Genomic DNA, 20,173 nt, shown 5'->3' with positions numbered 1-20,173 from the left:
CCCTTTCCTCAAGTACCTATTCCTTCATTCCCACTGACCTTGCTTTTTACACAAGGCAGCTAACCTATTTCCAAATTAAATAAAAGCACATAGCATCTCATACACCAGGTGTTGCCATTACATTGCATTAGGTTGAATGATAAGAACAACTGCTAGATGAATGTTGGAGAGCTTTACCTGCTGAAGCCCTTCTCTAGAAGGGACAGATGTTCTCAAGATGTCATCAATTGACCACCAGCAGTCAGCAAGATACAGAGCTACAGCTTGAGAGAAACAATGGGAAACAATATGTTAGTGATTCTCACCATTCCAAAAGAACATATTCATTATAGCTGATAAGTAATAGGAATACCACTGCAGTAACCAAGTTAAGTGTCTACTAGTTGGCACTAGATAAATGCAGCTTTTACTATCTTAGTACAACATACCTGGTGCTACATAACCCCCACCCTATATGCAGCAGTCCCTGGTCCAAAACTTGTTTGAAAAGTGAAGCCAGTAACATCAGATGAAGGTTTTGTGTAGTATGATATACATAAACTGTTTTTCAGATATAAGCACTATTCATCATCACTGTGCGCTGGTACTACCTTCCACTAACAACTGGGCCTGCCATGAGGAGTCTCATGTGCAGGCAGGTGTATTTTAGTTTTGGGTTGTTAATGGATATTGATAGCAAAACCTGCAAGTTTTAGGGAGTCACGTGAATGTAAAAAGGCCAGTGGCCATGTGATTAGTGATCAGGAAGAGTTTAGAGTTTGCTCTACTAGCATTTGTGGCACACACAGCACACAGGTGTGCCACAATGTATGAAGCATTATATGAAAGTGAAGGAAACATTGAGGACTGGAGGGGAAGAGAGAAAAGGAAAAAAACAACAGTGAGGCATCACCTTGGCTAGAGCTATGTAAGGACCTGAAGGCAAAGACAAATTTACACTTGGTACTGATCAATCACTTCTAATAAAGAATATCTAAATTCGTAGGCAAATAAACAGATTCTATGAATACCCAATAAATTCCTTTTAGAGAGGTGATATATGCAATAATCAACACATATGTACTTTCAGATGAGCACTGTGTTGTTTTGCTACGTATATCCTGTACTCAGTGGGTCCAGTTCTACTCTGATTAGTGTGCAAAGCTCAATCATTTGTGTACATGAATTCATATCAAAGAGAATAGTGTGGGAACAAGAAGACAGTGAACAACAAATGCAAAAGTGGCAAAGTTACACTACCATGGAATGAGCAAGGGCCTGGTTACATGTGTTCATCACAGAAAAAGAAACAGCAACACAGAGATTAGAATCTTAAAATGAAACCTGTGAGCGAGTCCTCTGGTGCAAACAAAGCAAGAACTTTGTGTGTCTGCTCTTCACCATAAAGAGGAACGAAGCCTACAGTTGACAAGCTAATAGGAATCTGAAACAAGAGTGTACAATACTTCAATAGACTCTTGCTAATACAACATTAGTAAAATATACAGAGAATGTTTAGCAGGGTAAGCAAGATGAGTGCTGAAAACAAAGCGCTTAATGGTTAATTGTAAAAGACAAGCATCAGACCCTGGCCCTCACTTTAGATGTTTCTTCCTAAAGGGAGTACATTACAAAGAGCTCTGACTCAAGCTCTGGCAGACCTAGTTACAGCTCTCTGCTGTCAGCAGTTTGCATTATTGTGCACAACTGAAGTAAGGTGTGCAAAGAGCCAGCAGTACTTCAGCTGCCCCAGCTATACAAGCTGCCAAAGCCAACGGAAAGAACAAGGCAGGCAGACAGGCACAAAAAGAAATTGGCACAGCTCAATTGCTAACATGAGCGCTAATGTGCCAACATAGGAATGCTGGATTCAAAAGGGTCTTCTTCCCTGAAACTGCACACACTTTAGGAAATCCATATTTGTTTGCTTGATTTTCCTTCATAAACAGTGTAAGAAGGGTAAAATCAATCCACCTTTCTGGGGCTGATGCCCTTTTTGAAAAGGTGTTTTGCTATTTAAATTCATGTTTTCAATGTTTAATTAATGCACAAAAAATGGACAGGAGTTAATGGTGAGGTAAATAGACTTGCTTACCCAGAAAACAACTTGAAAAGACTGTGTTATGCTATGCCACTAACAATGATGTTAACACAGACAGATACTTAGGTATACAACACCTGCAGAAATGCAGGGAAGTATTCAAGACTGCTTCTGCAATGGAGTCTGCAGCATTGATATTTTATTCCCACACAGAATGCTCTCAGCAAATTTATTTTTAATTAAAGCTACAAACCACTGTTTATATTTGTGCTAGTTAGAATAGATAACAGAAGTGTTCATCTAGACAGCATCAACACTGGCCAACTTAATGCTCAATGGATAAGCGTTTGAAACATGAAATGTGATAGCCAGCCTCTACCAGAACTCCCAACAACTGCAAGGAGTATTTTGCATAAAAAGAAAGAATCACTTCTGAAATCAGTGAAACTTGAATGTATCAGGAATTGAACTCAGCCATGATGATCACTGAAAGACTAAGATACAAATAGAGGCAGTTAGCTTCAACAAATCATGATCCCCTTAGTTATGATGCTAGGTTTTTGTGAGCTTGGATACGAAGGTTTGGGATTTTTAATTATTTAATGCATACAGATACATTGCCTAGAAGCAGCAAATTGTCACTAATGCCCAGATTTAAAAGTAATTACAGAATAAAACGAAGTAGAACTTAATACACAAACAGGAATTTGGAAAAAAAATAAAAGCTTTGCTAAAATAGTAATATAATTCAATAGTTAGGAACCAGTTATTTCTAAACGTTTTAAATTCACAAGTGTATCAAGAAAACAGGGACTGAGGTATTTGCTGGTTCTTACTTTGCTGTGGTCTGGCAGGGCCAAGAATTCTGGACAATGTGGATCCCCATACCGCAGGTCAGACAAGTAGCGCACTGCAGATCTCTCCAACTCCTCATGACTGTAGGTGTTCAACATATCCACTGGGAACGCCATCATCTTGGTAAATGAGTAATATTATTACTGAAGACAGTTTGAACGATACAGTGCACAATGTATCACACACACCTACTAAAACTGTAACCCAGACTCCTAAATAACCCCTTCTGCTGCTCTCTGGATAGGCTGTTCAAGTGAAACAGCAACACTGAACGCATCCCTCAGCCTTGGCTACACAGCTTGCTTTTCCAAACATACACAGGTTAAGGTGATGTGGACACTGAGGTCTGCTTTTTAAAAAACAGACTTTGTCTCTTCTTCCTTTGCCCTGTCTCTCCCCAGACTACCTGTGTGTCATCCGCAACTGGCACAAGGTAGGAAGGACCATGTCCTACACATCTAAGCCAGGGAGGAGAAATGCCCCCAGCATTTCATGAAGATAGTGCCTATTAACACCCAGTCTGTAATGATGTATGAACCCAGAATGTGCTTACAAGCAGAAAAGGAAGGTTTCAGCCTGTGTATGTGTACACACATGCATGTTTCTGTATGGGACAAGCCAGCAGAAACATGGCAAGCCCCCACTTCCGTTCTGCATGCCTTCAGCACAAAGCCCAGCTTTGCTCACAAGGTCTTCACATTCATCATTTCTGACTAAAAGTTCAGGGCAGCAGATCTAAATATCAGAGAAACCCACCAGTACCTTAAAAGTTCACTGGCACAACTGGCCAGACCATTCATTTCATCACTTTGCTGCTTGTGCCAGAGGCAACTTTCTGCAAGGCTTCTGTTAGCACCTCGTCTCACAACAGCACTCGAAGTCCTTCCCGACTCTTTGCTACGACCCCCAAAGCAAGAAACTCCAGCTGCAAGCTACAGACCCATTTGGACCTACTGCTAGAGCAATACAAATGCCCAGCTGCTTTCAGAGCAACAGGCAGAGCTGCACAGCCAACATTTCTGAGGCCACAGACTAAGCAACAAGTGGCCAGACAAACGAAAAGTAAACAAGAGAGGTTTCTGTTAAAACTACAGAACAGTCTCAGGTGGTTCCACTGGTATTTAAAACTGCCACCTTTAACATTTTTGCTGATGAAAGCATTAATGCTTTCCACAAATGTTATTGTTTAGATACACGCAAACATTCCCTACTGTAATTTCCTTTCAAATTCAGCTCATTCCTTTCGCTTACATGTTATTTGGATTTTCTCTTGCCGTCTCTCCTAGTCCCTCACATTCCTCCTGTTACTCATCACCCCTTTCGGATGCTCAGGTGCACCTCTCAATCCTCCAGATGCTAGCCTTGCAAACAGGACAGAAGCAGGCAAGGGATGCCTGACACCATCCAATCCCACTGCCATCCCCGCTTGCAGATGAGGGCACTTCAGGAGCGTGCACACCTTTGGCTGCAGCAGTAATGCACAGTGGCCAGACAGGAGTTGCTGCCAGGGATGTAATTCATCCACAAGCGATCTCCTCACCGCTAGCTGACAGCAACACAGGCCACCTGTTCTGAAATACACTAGCAACGTCGTAGTACAAGTGATAAATTCACAATTAACATCTGACTCGCAGCCAGCCGCCAACAGTGCTCTCCAGGGCTCCGTTCTAGGGCCAGTCCCATTCAACATCTTGGTCAGTGATCTGGGTGCAGGAGAGGGATGCATCCTGAGGATGCACAGGGATGTTAAGGTACTTGAAAGCATCCAGAGGAGGGCAACAAAGCTGGTAACAGGGCTGGAAGGCCTGTCCTATGAGGAGAGGCTGAGGACACCGGGGTTGTCCAGTCTGGAGCTGAGGAGGCCGAGAGGCGGCCTCACTGCTCTCTGCAGCTTCCTGAGGAGGGGACAAGGAGGTGCTGGCCTCTGCTCCTGGTCACTGAGGACAGGACACAAGGGAACAGCACAAAGCTGCACCAGGGGATTGTCTGGTTCAGACTGGGCATGAGGAAAAGTTGCTTTATTGTGAGGGTGGCCAAACCCTGGAACAGCCTTCCCAGAGGGGTGGCTGATGCCCCCCATGCCTGTCAGTACTCAAGGGGCATTTGGACAATGCCCTCAGTAATGTGCTTTAACTTCGGTTAGCTTTAAAGAGGTAGATGGACTAGATGATCTTTGTAGGTCCTTTCCAGCTGAACTATTCCATTCTATCATCATTCACTCTAACATGGTCAAGTGTCAGAGGCAGACAGACTTAAGCACCTCAATATGCAGCCTCTTCCTGGCTTTAGCTCCTTCCATGCTGAGGTACGGACCCACCCCGCTGACATAAAACTCCTAACTGGGGTTTCCACATCAGGTACCTAAGTAACTTCTCAGCTCCTTTTCTTACAGATGCCTGCAGACACAGTTCCCCGTACTGGTTAAATTTATCTCCCAGTGGATGGGTGACAAACACTGCAGCTCTGAACTTTGATACCTTAAACGACTGAAGGTAAGGCAGGGAGAATCCAAGCCTAAATTCACATTTGTTCAGGATGAAACAGCACTTAAAGATGCTGTTCTGTGACACCAGGAAACAAGACAAACAAATTTCCTTCACCAAATATCTGAAGATATTTAGGACCCTTAATAAATATGCTGATTTAAATATGCACTGTTGCAAGAGCCATGGTCAGACCAGGAACTAATATGAAGCAAGAGATTACAGGTCACTGCTTCCACAATAGCACAAAGATTTTGCACCTGGTCAGCTGCAACAGGACAGATATATTCTGTTTTAAGGGAATACATACTCATGAAAAAAATGACTTTCTGAATGCTGGCAGAAAAGAAAAAAAAGAAAGATTAAAGAAATGCCTAAAGTGCTTAGATAACTCCAAGAGTAACAGATGACTTGAGCTGAGCTTTTGTTATTACACGACAAAGACATTCTAACCACAAGCTATAAATGAAAGCCCCTAGGTAACAATTCCTGACATTTTTGGAATAAAATAATGCAGGACCAAACCAGAAAGCATGCAGTAAGAAATCCAGTAATTATCTGAGTTCCAGTCACTACACATCTAAGCAAATTAAAGCAGCAATCACATCATTGCTCATATGCAAAAAAAGGGACAAAAACTGTTTTTGGCTAACCAATAAATTCAGACTTACTCTCAAAGTAATTCATAACCTTCTTCCTGTTCAGCTGGTTGGGTTATTTTCTATTTTCATATAGTTCATATTTCGTTAATTTTATCCACTCCCAACTCAATTATATTAATATCTTTTTCATCTAATATGATTTACAGAGAAAGGTTTATGCAGAAAACAGAATGCAGGTCCATCTTTAAGACTGAACCAGGAAACCCATTCAGCATCCCTGATTAATAACCTATCGTTTCTACTGTACAACAGATTAAACATGTCAGGTTACACGCTCTCAAAACTTGTGTGATGTGATTTGTACCTTAGTGTTGATGAGATCAGAAACATTCACAACATCTAAATTCAGTAGACCCATGAATAAATCATTAACTATACAGTTACCAAATCGCATTAAAAGCGCCGTATAGCTGATAGTAGAAGATAGTAGAAGACCATGCCTATCTACAGCAGATCATAAGAAAATAGCCTAGCAAGTGCAAGCACCTTCATTTTGAAAGGCAAATTAACCCAAAGACAGTTTAAATGGCTCCCAAGAATAATAAATTAAACTCTCCTCACAAAAAAAAGGAAATAAATTGGTTTATCAGTGTCTTAAAAAAAAGGTAAAAGTACTGACAGGTCCAGATCTAGACACTCCCTTGAGTGATGCATGACAGAAAAAAAAAGCTTTTCAGTTCTTCCTGACAAGAGCATTACACATTTTTCCCATACAGGCAGCAGGAACATCACAGGTCTCAGCCATGAAACCCACGATGCCCTTTTTGTTGCTCTAAGCCTCCATGTGTTGCATGACTGTAAAACTGTCAGGTCAAATCCTTGTCATACACTGTGGGACTGTGCTCTGCTCGTGAGGAACCGCTCCAATTGGCCATCAAGCAGTCACGATGACTATGGATACACAACATAGCCTTAAGCAACCAAACTCACCACAACCCTTTGTGGAAAGAATACATATGAAAGAAATGGGAGGAAAAAAAATACTTTTTTTTAAATGGGGCATATTATGCTTTTCATGTTTCAACTGAGAGAAAGCATGTTTTAGACTCTTCATAACCACATCACTTTGCATATTAGCATTAAAGACTGTACATAAACTCACGTAAGCAATGCTTGCTTTAACATGGAATTGTATCATGTTCCCCTTTCTCAATATTATGCAAGTTACTACGCTAGAAACAGCACGTCAGTTTTATGAACATCTGCAGTAACAGGATAACAAATCAATTCAGGGAACAGAAACAAAAAGGATTTAACAGGATGAGCAAACACATTCCTGTGCAACCAAGATCATTCTTAATTCATAAAATCTTTGCTAGCGTAAGCATTAAGAGTGAAAAAAGTCTTCTAAGTGAGCAACCTTGACAATTGTTTTTATTGTAAATTACAGCTACAAACCCTATTTCATCTTCGGAGCACACGAAGGAAGCACTGTCCATGCAGCTTCTAGCCCACGAGAGAATTTCACCAGGAATCAAGAGATGCAGTCACCCCTCTGCAGACCCTCAGTACCTAATGCCATGAAATTGTGCAAAAATAAGAAGCCAAAAGCTATGTTGTTTCTTACAGCATGCCTTACAGCAGGGTTTAAACACAGTTTAAAACTGGTTCGGGGTGCTTCTGTCTTAAGGGAACTGAAGTCCAAGTGGTTAGGCTCTAGCAAAGGCTGTAGAGGAATCAGGATAAATTTCAAGCTCTGGGAGACTTCATATGAGCAAGAACATGTTACTTCATGTGCTTCAACTCCTCACCTATAAAATTGGAACAACTGGTACCTCAGAGAGACCAGTAAGACCATGAGATACTCCAAAAAATCATTCTGAAACTTTCAAATATTGGAAGTGTGCAATTCTACAACACACCTTAACTGCACTGCTGATTTTCCTTCAAAAATCATAAACATAAAGTAACTGGCACAGATAAACATGCATGACACAGTATGTGCAAAACTGTATCAACTGCTACACAGCTGGTGATCAATGTTCAGATTTAAATTTGTGTTTAAAAAGCATTTATCTAGCTTTTCTTTAAATTAAAATTTTGAAACTACAAGAATACATACCAGGATGCTCAAGCTATGACCTGCAGTATACTGCTAAATCAGGACAGCTAATCCAGCTGCAGCACACAGGACATACACAGCAGATCCAATCCAGAAACCACACAGAAGTTGAAAGATGAATAAAAAGGATGAGAAGTGGTAGTATATCTAGTCTTCCAGCTTAAACTACAAAAAAAAAAAGCATGACATCTGCCACTTCTAAAATCAAGTTCTATTAACACTAACAGATTTAAGTCTATTAACAGACAACTTACATAAATATTTCTTTGCTTAGACTACCAGCTGTAAAATATTCAAAACATTTTCATCTTTTTTCTTCTTTATTCAAGATCAATTTCTTTAAGTGGAGGTTGGAGGGTGTTTGTAACATATTGCACATTTGAACTTTTATCTCACTTCTATCCAAACGATCTGAAGGAAATAGGTTAAAAGGTTATTCATCCTTTTATAATATAAGAAAAGTAAACTTTAAGCTTATGCTAAGGTATCCCCTATATATATTTAAGTGATCAGTCATCTATCTGGATTATTAGGAATTCTTAAATTTGCAATACACAGGGAAAATCTGTACCACAACTACCAGTTTAGACCACTATTTTAACAAAGTTTTCATGTTTGTTAAGTAACTCCATCTCTTAAAACTGTTTTAATTTGTAATGTAATATGTACACTAAGTAGAGAAGACATTTCAGGAAACAAAAGTTGTTTTTTAAACAATAAATTATATACTAGTATTTCTTGAAAACCTTACAGGCTTGAAGAAAACACTGTCTGATCTGCCACATCAAATAGACTAAGAACTCTCCCCATTCAAATAACTACATATCTGAAGGGAGGTTTTCGTGGATTGTAATTCAATTTTTTTTTTTTTTAATTATTTTTTTTATTCCCTAGGTGTGTTTCAAACCACTATCTGCATCATACCACTATGGCATATAAATACTGTCTCCTGATGCGTGGGTTTTGTTCACATTTTCAGAGAACACTGGCACATTCATCTTAAACATAAGTGCTTGCCAACTCAGATAAATTTGCTCTGATTTGCAGTTTTGTTTTCCCCATACAAAATAAAAAAAACACAACATTGTAATCTGTTTTGTTTGTTTACTTTTAATAGGAATATAAAACAAGTGACATCTACTCAAACCTTACAAAGACCCAGATAAAAAAAATCTCTTAAAGAAGCACAAGATACTGATGTAAAAATTGTTGTCAAAATCCACCAAGAACTCTGGATTAACGTGTCAACCACAATATCCATAATCTGCTTGAAGCAGCTTATGCAGCTCTGGTTTTCTATCAGAGACACAAACCAAAGCTGTTGATCTGAATGCAAATAAACAAAAACAATCAGTATTTTCCATTCATTAATTAGCCACCATGATTTATTTTAATTTACTTGTATGGTATAGCACACAATTATGAAATCTACATGGAGGACCCAACTCTCCAATCCACTTCAGTAGAGATGAGCAAGGATTATGGTTGAGGTCTATGTGACTGTGCTCAAACAGTCCCTTGCGGATTGAAACTCTGACCACTACAGGCGAAATAGTTTTCCACATAAAAAGTATCAGTATATTACTTATTTTTACTTTAAAAATTATCAAAGTTTGAATAGAGCCTACTAGCTTCATTACAGCAAATTGCAATCTTAATAAAAGCACTTGAAAATCCATTTCTGCAATTAAATATATCTAGGATGCTCTAGCATGTAGTGAAAATAATATTAAATTTCGGTAGCTGTGAAAGACTAAACAGCCACCAAAATGTACTGATACAAAGCTAGATACACCTGGTAAAAGTAAACTGACTACAACATTACAGTGTGTCTTTAATTAATTGGCAGTTTCAGCTGCAGTAAGCATGATCTCTTGTTAACCACTACAAAATTCTACGGCCTTAATGAAAACAGGACTGAAATCTTACCAGTGATCAAATATGATATGGCAGAGCAGTACGAGGAGGCCATATTATGCCACTTCACTCTACAACATAGGTGGTGGTAAGGTTCTTAAGCAGATGCCTATTTAAGCACCTATGTAATGTCACTGGTGATTAAAATTAAGCATTTTATTTGATAGCCCATTTTATCAAATTATGCTTTTCAGTATACAAAATACTAACTTTTTAAAATTTTTTATATTTTCCAGTCTCACATTTAACAAGATTATTGTATGGTAGCTTGAAGAGCACTTTCTTCAGCATAGTTTAGCTAAATTAATACGTACAAGTGTTTCCTACAAGAAAAGTGTGCCAGTGATATGGTTCACATTCTGTTTGAGACAATTTCCAACAGTAATACTTAATAAGTCTAAAAAATTAATTTTTTCTTAAAAGGAAACTTCCTTGCCTCTCCTTTCAGCCTCTCAAATTTGAAGTTAATGCATCCATACACAAAATGAAATCAATTCCAGCTGTGTTTGAAAGTAACTGACACCTATAAGAGAGAAAGATGGGACTAAGTTTTCTTCCCAGATCCTCATCTCTTTGAGATGTATCTTACCTCTTTGGTGCTCAGCACTCAGTCGTCTTTCTCATCTCCCACTTTCCTCTACCGCCCCTTTGCTACAAGACACACTTGCTTAGTGCCTTCAAAATTTATCACCAAACACCATGCAGATACCCCTGATGCCCCACCTTTCCCCTTCAGTCACCCCTCTTTCTCCCTTCCATACCTCAGTGCTCTCAAGCCGCTGTTGTGCTGTTGTCCAGCTCGCACCCTCAGCTTGCTGCTTTTGCTCCTGCACTTTATACCCTACAGCTTCTGTGATTAGACATTAACAGCCTTCCTACATGTATATAGCTCAGCACTTGCTGCCCACGTCCAGCCTCCCTCTGCCAGCTGTGCTGCTCTTTCCCTGCTTGCTCATCCTCCACAACTCCGTGTCCCCTGCTTCTCCAAGCACCTCTGCCATAAGACATGCCTCTCTAAAATAATAAATCCATAAGATCTGCCTCCTCTCTAGTTTTCTGCGGTGTTGTGTCCCACTCCCACGTGGTGCCCACGTTCCTTGCCAGTTTGCAAAATCTCATACTCCCTCTACCATTACCCCTTCATTTTGTATGGGCCACCTCATGCATACATTCAGTGACTGCAGAAATAAGAACAATGAAGGAAGCCCTTCTCTTGAACACACTTATAAAAAATACACAGACAACACCAGGTGTCTTCCAAACCTAACGTAGCCAACCTTACACGGCAGTGAGACCGGCATTGCAGCAACCCTATGTATGCATCTGATTTTATTTTTAAAACTGTTCTGCTGTCTTCTCCCCTATCCCCACAACGGGGGCAGACTTCAAAGCTGTACAGATTAGGTCAGCCAACTGCACATACACCATACCACAGCCTGATGAGTTAGTGCACATCAGCTAAACAACAGTAACTCTCTTTATGGGTGCTTCGAGAATATTACAAATGCAAATTCAGATGTGATGGTGGCCATGGTTACTAATGGTGAGCAGCAGTGCATTAACTCCTCCATACCTAAGGAATTGCTAAAACAGTTGCCTGAGCTACTACTACTGTGTCACATGAATCCTGAGGATGCTCCCATTTTCAGCAGAGGAGCCGCATGAAATTCAAATAATAAGTAGTATCCCATCTCCTGAGGTCTTTTTAATATATATATTGTCTAATTTGTTTCTGAAGAAGGGAACTGAAAAAAATATTTCTGTTTGTTGTTAAAAGTAATTTGCAGCAGGACACCTGTAACAGAGAGCATGATTTGCTTTGGTTTTATGGCAGATCCAAGTGAAAATACGGAAGGGAAGGGGCAGAAATAACACAGGATCTTCCCAGGAGCAGGAAGAATCCACAGTATGTGAGGCAGGTAAAGCAGATAAACCAGACTGCAACAACAGGTTCCTGTCAGTCAACCCTTGAACTTTCCCACAGACCAACATGCAATTGAGACTTTTCAGAGTCTGACTGTACGGCCATATACCACTACATGACCCACTTACCATACATTGAGGACCACGATCTGGATATTGACACTACAATAAAAACAACGTATTTGGAGTGGTAAGAATTTAAACCTCAGCATACCTTACAATCTTTTGTTCCCCAAACAAAATGGATAGGCAAATATCTCCAATCATTATTACAATTGCCTTCAGAAGATGACGGATGGCTAAAAACATGGTGCTGAATTAGAGTGAATTCTGAATTTTCACCTGCCTCTTGCACTGTGTTCTAGAGTAGCAATTTTTTTCAGCTGCACACAGCTGAAGGGGCTTGACAATGTCAAACAAAATAATGGCCTTCACTTATCAAAAGTGGGTAAGATTCAAGAAAACCAGAGGAACTACGGACAAAGACAACTGGAGAGACATAGGAAAGAGAGCTTAAGAGAAAGGCAGCATGAAATCCAGATGACACGAATACCACAGACACTAAGAGCAATGTTCAAAGCAAGTAATCAGGGCTTTCAGCCACCACACTTGTGCCACAGACATGACGAAAAAGTCATTACTAAATGTAAGCCTGAGCCCAGTCACTTTGTGAAAACATAATTCAAGTTACCACCACAGGTCATAGACACCATTTGAGCAAATACATTTTGGCAAAAATGTAGGCAAAAGCATTTTAGTATGTCAGCACCAGTGCTTTCCCAAACACCACACAGAGAGACCATCCCACCTGTAATCCAGCTCACAGCTGGACTCAGTGGTGAATGTTTGCTTTTGTCATCCCATCTTCAAAAGGATGGAAAAACAGCAAGCATGAACTCAAACTAGAAGTTTTTAAATCCATCCTCTGATGTAGTATTCGAGAAACAAACTCAAACCTGGTATCAGTGTGACTGGGAAGCTAGCAGAAAGTCAGGCATCTTGCAGGCTCTTCCAGCTAGAAGTGGAAGTGGCAAGGTCTGGTATTTCTTGTTTATGTAAAAGTCCTATTCCCACAGCAAAGGAAGAATAAAACATCAAAAGAGCACTTGATCACTCAAAGCTCTCAAGAATCTGTTTAGACATCAACTACTTACATCCCTCTTCTCCAGGCTTTCCAGTAAGACCTCAGAAATGGGCAGCAACTCAGGGCACACAGCCTTACCCTCTTTTCCTTACTGTCCATGCCTATTGCCATCAAAACCAATATAAAGCAAACTCCTCATCACATAGTTCAAATTCCTGAGCATTTTTGTTTGCCTTTGCTTTCAGCAGCCTCATACTTGCAAGCTTGTTCATTTTGGTTCCCCACAACTGTTTGGGTATAACTGCTCTGTTTTAGGTTAGCCTGCTACAGCTGTATTACAAAAACCATTATTTAACAAGCATTCACTAGGTATCAGCAAGCATGTTACCACAGGACTGAATTTCTGCATCTGAGAACATCTGCAAGAATGTCTCTAATCGCAGAAAGGAATGCATGTATGACCTCCTCCCTGGTGTCATCCTGCTCTTATCCCCATCATCAGCCATTCTGGCATTCTTCCAAGAACTTACATGCTTCTGTGAATATACTGCATTTCCCCTCCTTCAAGGCAATTTGTGTACTTCAGGCCTCAAAGGCATACCTGTTAGTACACAGGCTACCCTGTTCTGGATGTACTCAAACTTCTCAAATGGCCTCATCTCTGAAGCAAAATCAGTAACTGTTTTTCTCTAAAAATACAGATGTTACTTGCTTTTAGAGATTGTTTTGAACAAAGATAAGCTAGTTAATCATATCCCTGAACAAACCACCATATCATACAGCATGAACTACTGCAACAGTATCAGCATTGCTAATCATACTAATTCCAAATTAGTGGGATTTTAAGCCTCAATTCAAGCTTCGTTTGCAGGAATCAGGATGTTACCTCCTGCTTCTTCAGAAAACTCACTTCAGCAGCTTCAGAGTAAAGGCTGAGAGCATAAGCTCTCAATGTTGCCATATCAAAAGAAATAAAATACACCAATATTTTGGAAACCTGTAAGTTGTCTTACTGAGCTGTAACAACATTTATAATGTTGTGGGTATTGCTAACAATCTACTTTATTATTATCAATTCAAAAATCATTCATTCAAATTGCCCCAAATGATTTTTGCTGGTTAATTCTGCAACAGCTGTGTAAAAGTCTTCATAGTTGCAGAACTTGTTACCTGCAAAAGGGCTAGGTAAAAGACTGGTCTTCTAGCAATACATTTGCTAACCTAAAAATAATTTATATTTTACTGTCCAGTATATGAAAAATATAAACTTAGCTATGGCTAATGCAGCACTGCAAACTACCTGAAGTTTACTGATGTTCATTGTGTGGGACTGGCCATTGCATCAGCAGGCTGAAGGCCACTGCTGTGCCAGAACTTCTGAACCAGGTGTATTCACCTCGCACTGCCTCAGGGGCTGCTGATTTGATAGAGACCACACCCTTTCCTGATGATCCTTCCTCTCCACTGGTTCCACAGAATTAAGAGATGTATTTAACTTCCCTTTCTTTACATATTTGATGAAACCTAGACAAAAAAAAAAGTAATGGTAAATTCAATTTATCATGGCCCATAAACAACCTCTAACTGCAGGAAGGGAGATACAGACACAAGGGATATGCAGATCCCCTGTTCTACAGTAATAATAAAATTATAAGATATTGTTTTACTAAAAAAAAAAAAAAATAAAGTACAGGACTAAAGAGAGGAACAACTTGCATCTGAAAAATCAAAAGCCTAAAATGCTGTTTTGAATAGCTGTACAATTAACAATTCAGACAAATTAATCTCACTGATTTGCAACTTAAGAAATCGTTTAAATATACACAGAAAAGTCAAAACAATACTAGTAGATCACAGAATCTCAGGATCGAAGGGGTTGGAAGAAACCTCGAAAGATCATCAGGTCCAACCCCCCTACCAAAGCAGATTCCCTAGAGCAGGCTGCCCAGGTAGGCATCCAGACAGGCCTTGAATATCTCCAGAGAAGGAGACTCCACAACCTCCCTGGGCAGCCTCTTCCAGTGCTCCATCATCCTCACCGTGAAGAAGTTCTTTCACATGTTGGTGCAGAGTTTTCTGTGCTCCATCTTGTGACCATTACCCCTCGTCCTGTCCCCGCAAACCACTGAAAAGAGGTTGGCCAAATCCCTCTGTCTCCCACACCTCAGGTGTTTATACACATGGATTAGATCCCCTCTCAGTCTTCTTTTCTCCAGGCTGAACAGACACAGGTCTCTCAGCCTTTCCTCATATGGAAGATGCTCCAGGCCCCGTATCATCTTTGTGGTCTTTCACTGGACTCTTTCCAGGAGATCCCTGTCTTTCATGTACTGGGGAGCCCATTACCAGTCAACTTTGAAAACAAAGAAGGAGACATGCTAGTCCTGATAATTCTCACTAAATTTTAGTGAGATTTTAAGGCAGATTTGAAAGCTTGTTACTTTTTTGAGGAAGATTTTTTTTTTTTTTTTTTACATATTTCAGGGAGCTATTCAAAAGATTCTTTGAAATCTCAGACTCACTGAAGAACACCAGCTAACTTTATAATGACTAAATGAATACATGCTGTCACATTCCATTGTTCCCCCACCAACACTAAAAAAAGGCACTAATAGCAAACAAAACTGCAAGAATGCCAGAGGTAACAGCTATCATGTCACTGCTTCACACACCATTTCAGTCACACTTAAAACAATGGCAGGGGTAACAACATTAAAACAGGCTTTCGCATTCAGAATTATTTAGCCCATACAGAAGCCACTAGAAGTTCAGGAGGAAGGTTGACAATTGTTTGATCTTAAGAAATACCCATTTCTATGATATGAAAAAGGTTTTTTTGTTGTTGTTGTGCATACAGCCCTACTATAGCTTCCCAAAACTCTACATTTCTCAGTTCAACGGATGACTTAGGCTTTCTGGAATGTATAGCTTATACAATTAGTGACAAGGTTACAAACCTAGACTCAGAGAAGTGATTGGGTTGGAAGGGACCTGCTGGGGCTGGAGGAAGATATTTATTTCTCTGTCAGGAAATAAATTAGTAACTCGAATACAAAAAAATGTTTTGAGGGATATCAATGTGACAACAAGCATAAGTACACTTTGTTTCAGGTCTACTGTTAGGTTTATAAAGTATAATTGGTATCACCTTTAAATGATTAACATTATTTGATATTCATCAATTAATACAAATTAGAGATATGGATATACCAGGTCTTATACCTAAGAAGGTAAAGTATCGGGCTGTTCTACTCCAAGTTCCTCTATTATCCTGGAATTTCATCTCTTTGCAATTTCACGTCAAGTTTTTTTTTTTCTGCATGAAAAATGGAGAAGCATTATTGAACATCAGCCTTGAACACACCTAAATGAAATCCAACCACTATGCACTTGCAAAGACTCTGAACTGCAATCGCAGTCCAATTAAAGCTACTTACACAGGTTTGCACAGATAGGAGGTTTGGGTAAGTAAGGCAAGTTTTAATTTCATTCCAAGTTGTGTTATGTTAGTAATACTAATAGACATAAAAATAAGTTTTAATAATTCAAACAAAGAGTCATTGTCTATGTTGATACACATATGAAAGAAATCAGGAATATTTTACAAGTCGTTTGTCAGAGTCTCTCTGTAAAGAAGTTAAGTCAGGAAATGCTCCAAAAGACTTGGTACCATGTGTCTTGATCACGCTTTGCTGGAGTCAATTCCTTGGAAAACTACAGTAGAATCCCATTTTAATTACTCATCTTCCACAACAGTAGAAAAAGGTATGGTAAAACATTAGCATCTGCTGGGTGAAGAAGCAAAGTAAAATCTGACTGGGGGAAGGAGAATGGGGAAGCAACTTAAACATGTCAGCTGTATCAGAGTCCCAACAGGCTTTGCTTTCATTCATTAAATGGTGTTGAAATTGAGGTTAACAACACCTGAACTTGGGTGTTAATAGTATAAAACTCTTCTTGCCCTGATGTTTTCCTCCGTGGAATAGGTGCTAAAATGTTTTCTTACTACCCACCATTAAGACAAGAAGTGAGAAGTTCTTCAGTGTTTAAATCAGACAGGGATCAATTAAACAAGAAAGGTGCTGGTATCTTTAAGGAAACAGGGAGAAGATGCACTCATTACCTACAGGTAAGAGTTTGAAGGAGAAGGCAGACCATGATCATTCATCTGCAGCAATCTTTTGTGGGTACTCCACCATGGATTTCATTGCACTGATCACTCTGACACCACACCAACTCCCCTGAAAAACCACTGGCTTATTTACAAGACAATGACCAACAGTGCTGCCCAACACCCAAAACAAGTACCTGCACCTACGGAAAAAGGAAGAGTTCCTTCCTCCTGCACATAAACATAAAACCACAGCTGGACTGCATCTCCACGCCACAGGCTTTTCCAATTTCTCATCAGTAATCATGAAATTGCCTCAGCCCAGGAGAACCTGAAGATCACTCTTTTATCACTTCCTCTAACACGGATTAAAAAAAAAAAAAGCAAGTTAATACATTTTATTTTCCATTAATGCTAGTAGAACCCTTTAAAACCCTTCCCTAACCCAAGCTCTCAAGAATAACCACTTTCTCATGCTGGATTAAACACACCAAAAGCACTATAGAGATGCTGTATCGATGCATATATGTCCTGGTTTCAGTTAGGACTGAGTTAATTTTCCTCCTAGTAGCTGGTAGGGTGCTATGCTTTGGCTTAGGATGAGAAGAGTGCTGATAACACCCTGATGGTTTAATTGTTGCAGAGCAGTGCTTACACCAAGCCAAGGACATCTCAGCTTCTCACTCTGTCCTGCCAGCGGGCAGGCTGGGGGTGCAGCAGGAGCTGGGAGGGGACAGACCCAGGACAGCTGACCCCAACTGCCCAAAGGGGCATCCCGTACCGTATGGGGTCATGCTGAGCAATAGATAGGGGTGGCTAGTGGGGTGGGGGGCTGGCTGCTCAGGGTTAGGCTGGGCATCAGTCAGCGGGTGGTGAGCAATTGCATTGTGCATCACTTGTTTCGTACACATTATTATTAGTAGTACTATTATCATCATTATTGTTATTATTATTTTTCTGTCTTAATAAACTGTCTCTATCTCAACCCACAGGCTTCACTTTCCCGTTTCTCTCCCCCATCCCAGAGGGGGAGGAGGGGGATGAGCCGCCGGCCGGGTTCCACCCCAACACCACCTCATCCAGGACGCTTCCCCTTGACCGATAACGAAGGGATCAGCCCTGCCTCGAGGACAAAACCCTACAACAAAACCCTACAACCCCGCGCATCACCCCTGGGCGCACCGAAGGGACGGAGCGCCTGCGTGCCCCCCCAGGCGCGGGCACAGCCATCTTCTGTGGGGGAGCCACCTCGTGTCGTGGGGATGGGGACACCCCTGGGCTGCCAAGCCCCCCGCCCCCCGCCGCCGTGCAAATGGCCCCGCTACAATAGCTGCCCTCCACAAAAGATGGCTCCGCCGGCCCCAGCCCCGCGGCAGGGCGGCCCTTCCCCTCACCACTCGCACAACTCGGCCCTGCCGGGGCTGGGGGGGATCCATAAACCCAGCTCCTTTTCCCCTCCCCACCGCCCTGCCCTGCCCGGCTGCGGGGTAATGCAGGGCGGCGATGCGGGGCTCCCCCGCCGCGCCCCCACTCACCTCAGCCGGCCGCGCAGCCTCCCGCGGCGGCTCGGGGAGAAGGGAGAGCTGGGTGGAGGCGGTGGGGGTCCCCCCGCAGCGCCCCGGGCCCCCGCCGGCTTAAACCTGCCTCTTGCCCCGCTGCCGCTGCCCGGAGCCTGATATCGGCTCCCCCGCCGCTCCCCGCCCCTCCGCCGCTGACGCACTCCCGCTGCTGCGCCGCCGGCCGCCGCTCGCCCCGCCATGGCCGCGCCCCGCCCGCCCCTACCTGCGCCATCGCCCGCCCTGGGGGGGGTCCTGGTGGCCCTGGTGGTCCTGGTGGCGGTGGTGGTGGCGGTGGTGGTGGTCCTGGTGGGGGTGGTATCCGCACAAAGGGAGCCCGGCGCCGCCCCGGAGCTCGGGGGTGGCGGTGGGGGACAAGGAGAGGGGGACAAGGAGAGGGGTTCTTGGAGCACGGAGGGTCGGGGGATGGATGGATGGACGGATGGACAAACAGACAGGTGGATGGGTGGGTGGAGAGATGGAAAGAAGGGTGGATGGATGGACGGACGGACGGACGGATGGATGGACGGACGGACGGACGGACGGACGGATGGATGGATGGATGGATGGGAGGTGTCAGGGCACTGACATGTGGCACTGACATGTACCTCATGTGGCCACTCCACATGAGGTACAGCAGCCATCCTGCTGGCTCCTCATCAACCCCAGGGCCAGAGGAGAGGGGATATGGGGTGTTGTTGGTAACTGCTCACCACCTGCGTGCCCACAGCACTGTGGGGAAGTTGTTAGGTTAATGGGCAAGCCTGGGGAGATGGCGTGAATGGTGCTTTGTAAATGCAGTGATTGCCTGATAAATCCACTTATGGCCAAGCTCTGACAAAGGTTGGTTGTGAAAGATGGGTATGAAATGGGAATACCCTTTTGGTCATACTACAATACCCTTATTCCATCAGTAAGCCTTGTGAGCTCAAAGGTAACTCCTGCAGGTCCATGTAGTTGGACCAAGGTTTTTGTTACCTCCTTTTTCTTCTAATTAGAGTCATAGTGATTATAACTTGCACTTCTGTTTGAAAGAAGGACAGAAAAAATATTTACACAGTATTACATAGTGAAAATTGTTCTGCAGTATAGGTAGTATATATATATATAGTAGTAGAAAATAAGACAAGACAATTTAAATGAAATGAAATTCTCAAAATTAGTAACCCACCTCCTGCATTTTATTTTGCTTTCAAGATAAATGACAAAATGAACATAGAAACTGGGTCTGAATTTCCTCATTTTTGCTGACAGTTTCATGAAAGGACCAAAAACCCTTGAGCCCTTTTTGGTGGAAAAATTTTCATCCATCTTTTACACCTATTTACTAGATATTATAATATCGCAAAGGAGGTAAGGAGACCTTAACAATACACAATGCAACATAATAAAATAATTCCCTCGGTTGCTTAGGATAAGGATGTGCTATTGAAATCCTGGTCATAAAATCTTTTGAGAAATATGAAGACAGATATGATCATAAGGCAGAAAAATAAATTC

The 20,173-nt window shown here is 41.7% G+C and overlaps 1 protein-coding gene across 9 annotated transcripts in view; it reads right to left on the bottom strand.

The window, feature by feature from the left end:
* The window catches only part of FAM169A (family with sequence similarity 169 member A), a 38,700-nt gene extending 19,590 nt beyond the window's left edge, over positions 1-19,110 (bottom strand). For 2 of the 9 annotated variants that reach the window (XM_038169832.2, XM_038169833.2), the window contains exons 1-4: positions 14,403-14,530; positions 2,857-2,994; positions 1,324-1,423; positions 178-263 (exon numbers count right to left, since the gene is read on the bottom strand). In XM_038169832.2, coding sequence (XP_038025760.1) covers positions 178-263; positions 1,324-1,423; positions 2,857-2,994 — 324 coding nt within the window. In that variant the 5' untranslated portion in view covers positions 14,403-14,530. Of the gene's footprint in view, positions 1-177; positions 264-1,323; positions 1,424-2,856; positions 2,995-8,082; positions 8,232-14,306; positions 14,531-17,324; positions 17,476-18,652; positions 18,840-18,899 lie in introns of those variants that run through there. The other 7 variants (XM_038169834.2, XM_038169836.2, XM_038169837.2 and 4 more) reach the window with 7 other exon arrangements.
* Between the last annotated feature and the right edge of the window lie 1,063 nt (positions 19,111-20,173).

This window comes from Anas platyrhynchos, chromosome Z (genome assembly GCF_047663525.1).
Source record: "Anas platyrhynchos isolate ZD024472 breed Pekin duck chromosome Z, IASCAAS_PekinDuck_T2T, whole genome shotgun sequence".
Taxonomy (NCBI): Eukaryota; Metazoa; Chordata; class Aves; order Anseriformes; family Anatidae; genus Anas; species Anas platyrhynchos.
Note: the sequence above shows the minus strand (reverse complement) of the source record. Positions and strands in the feature narration are given on the sequence as shown.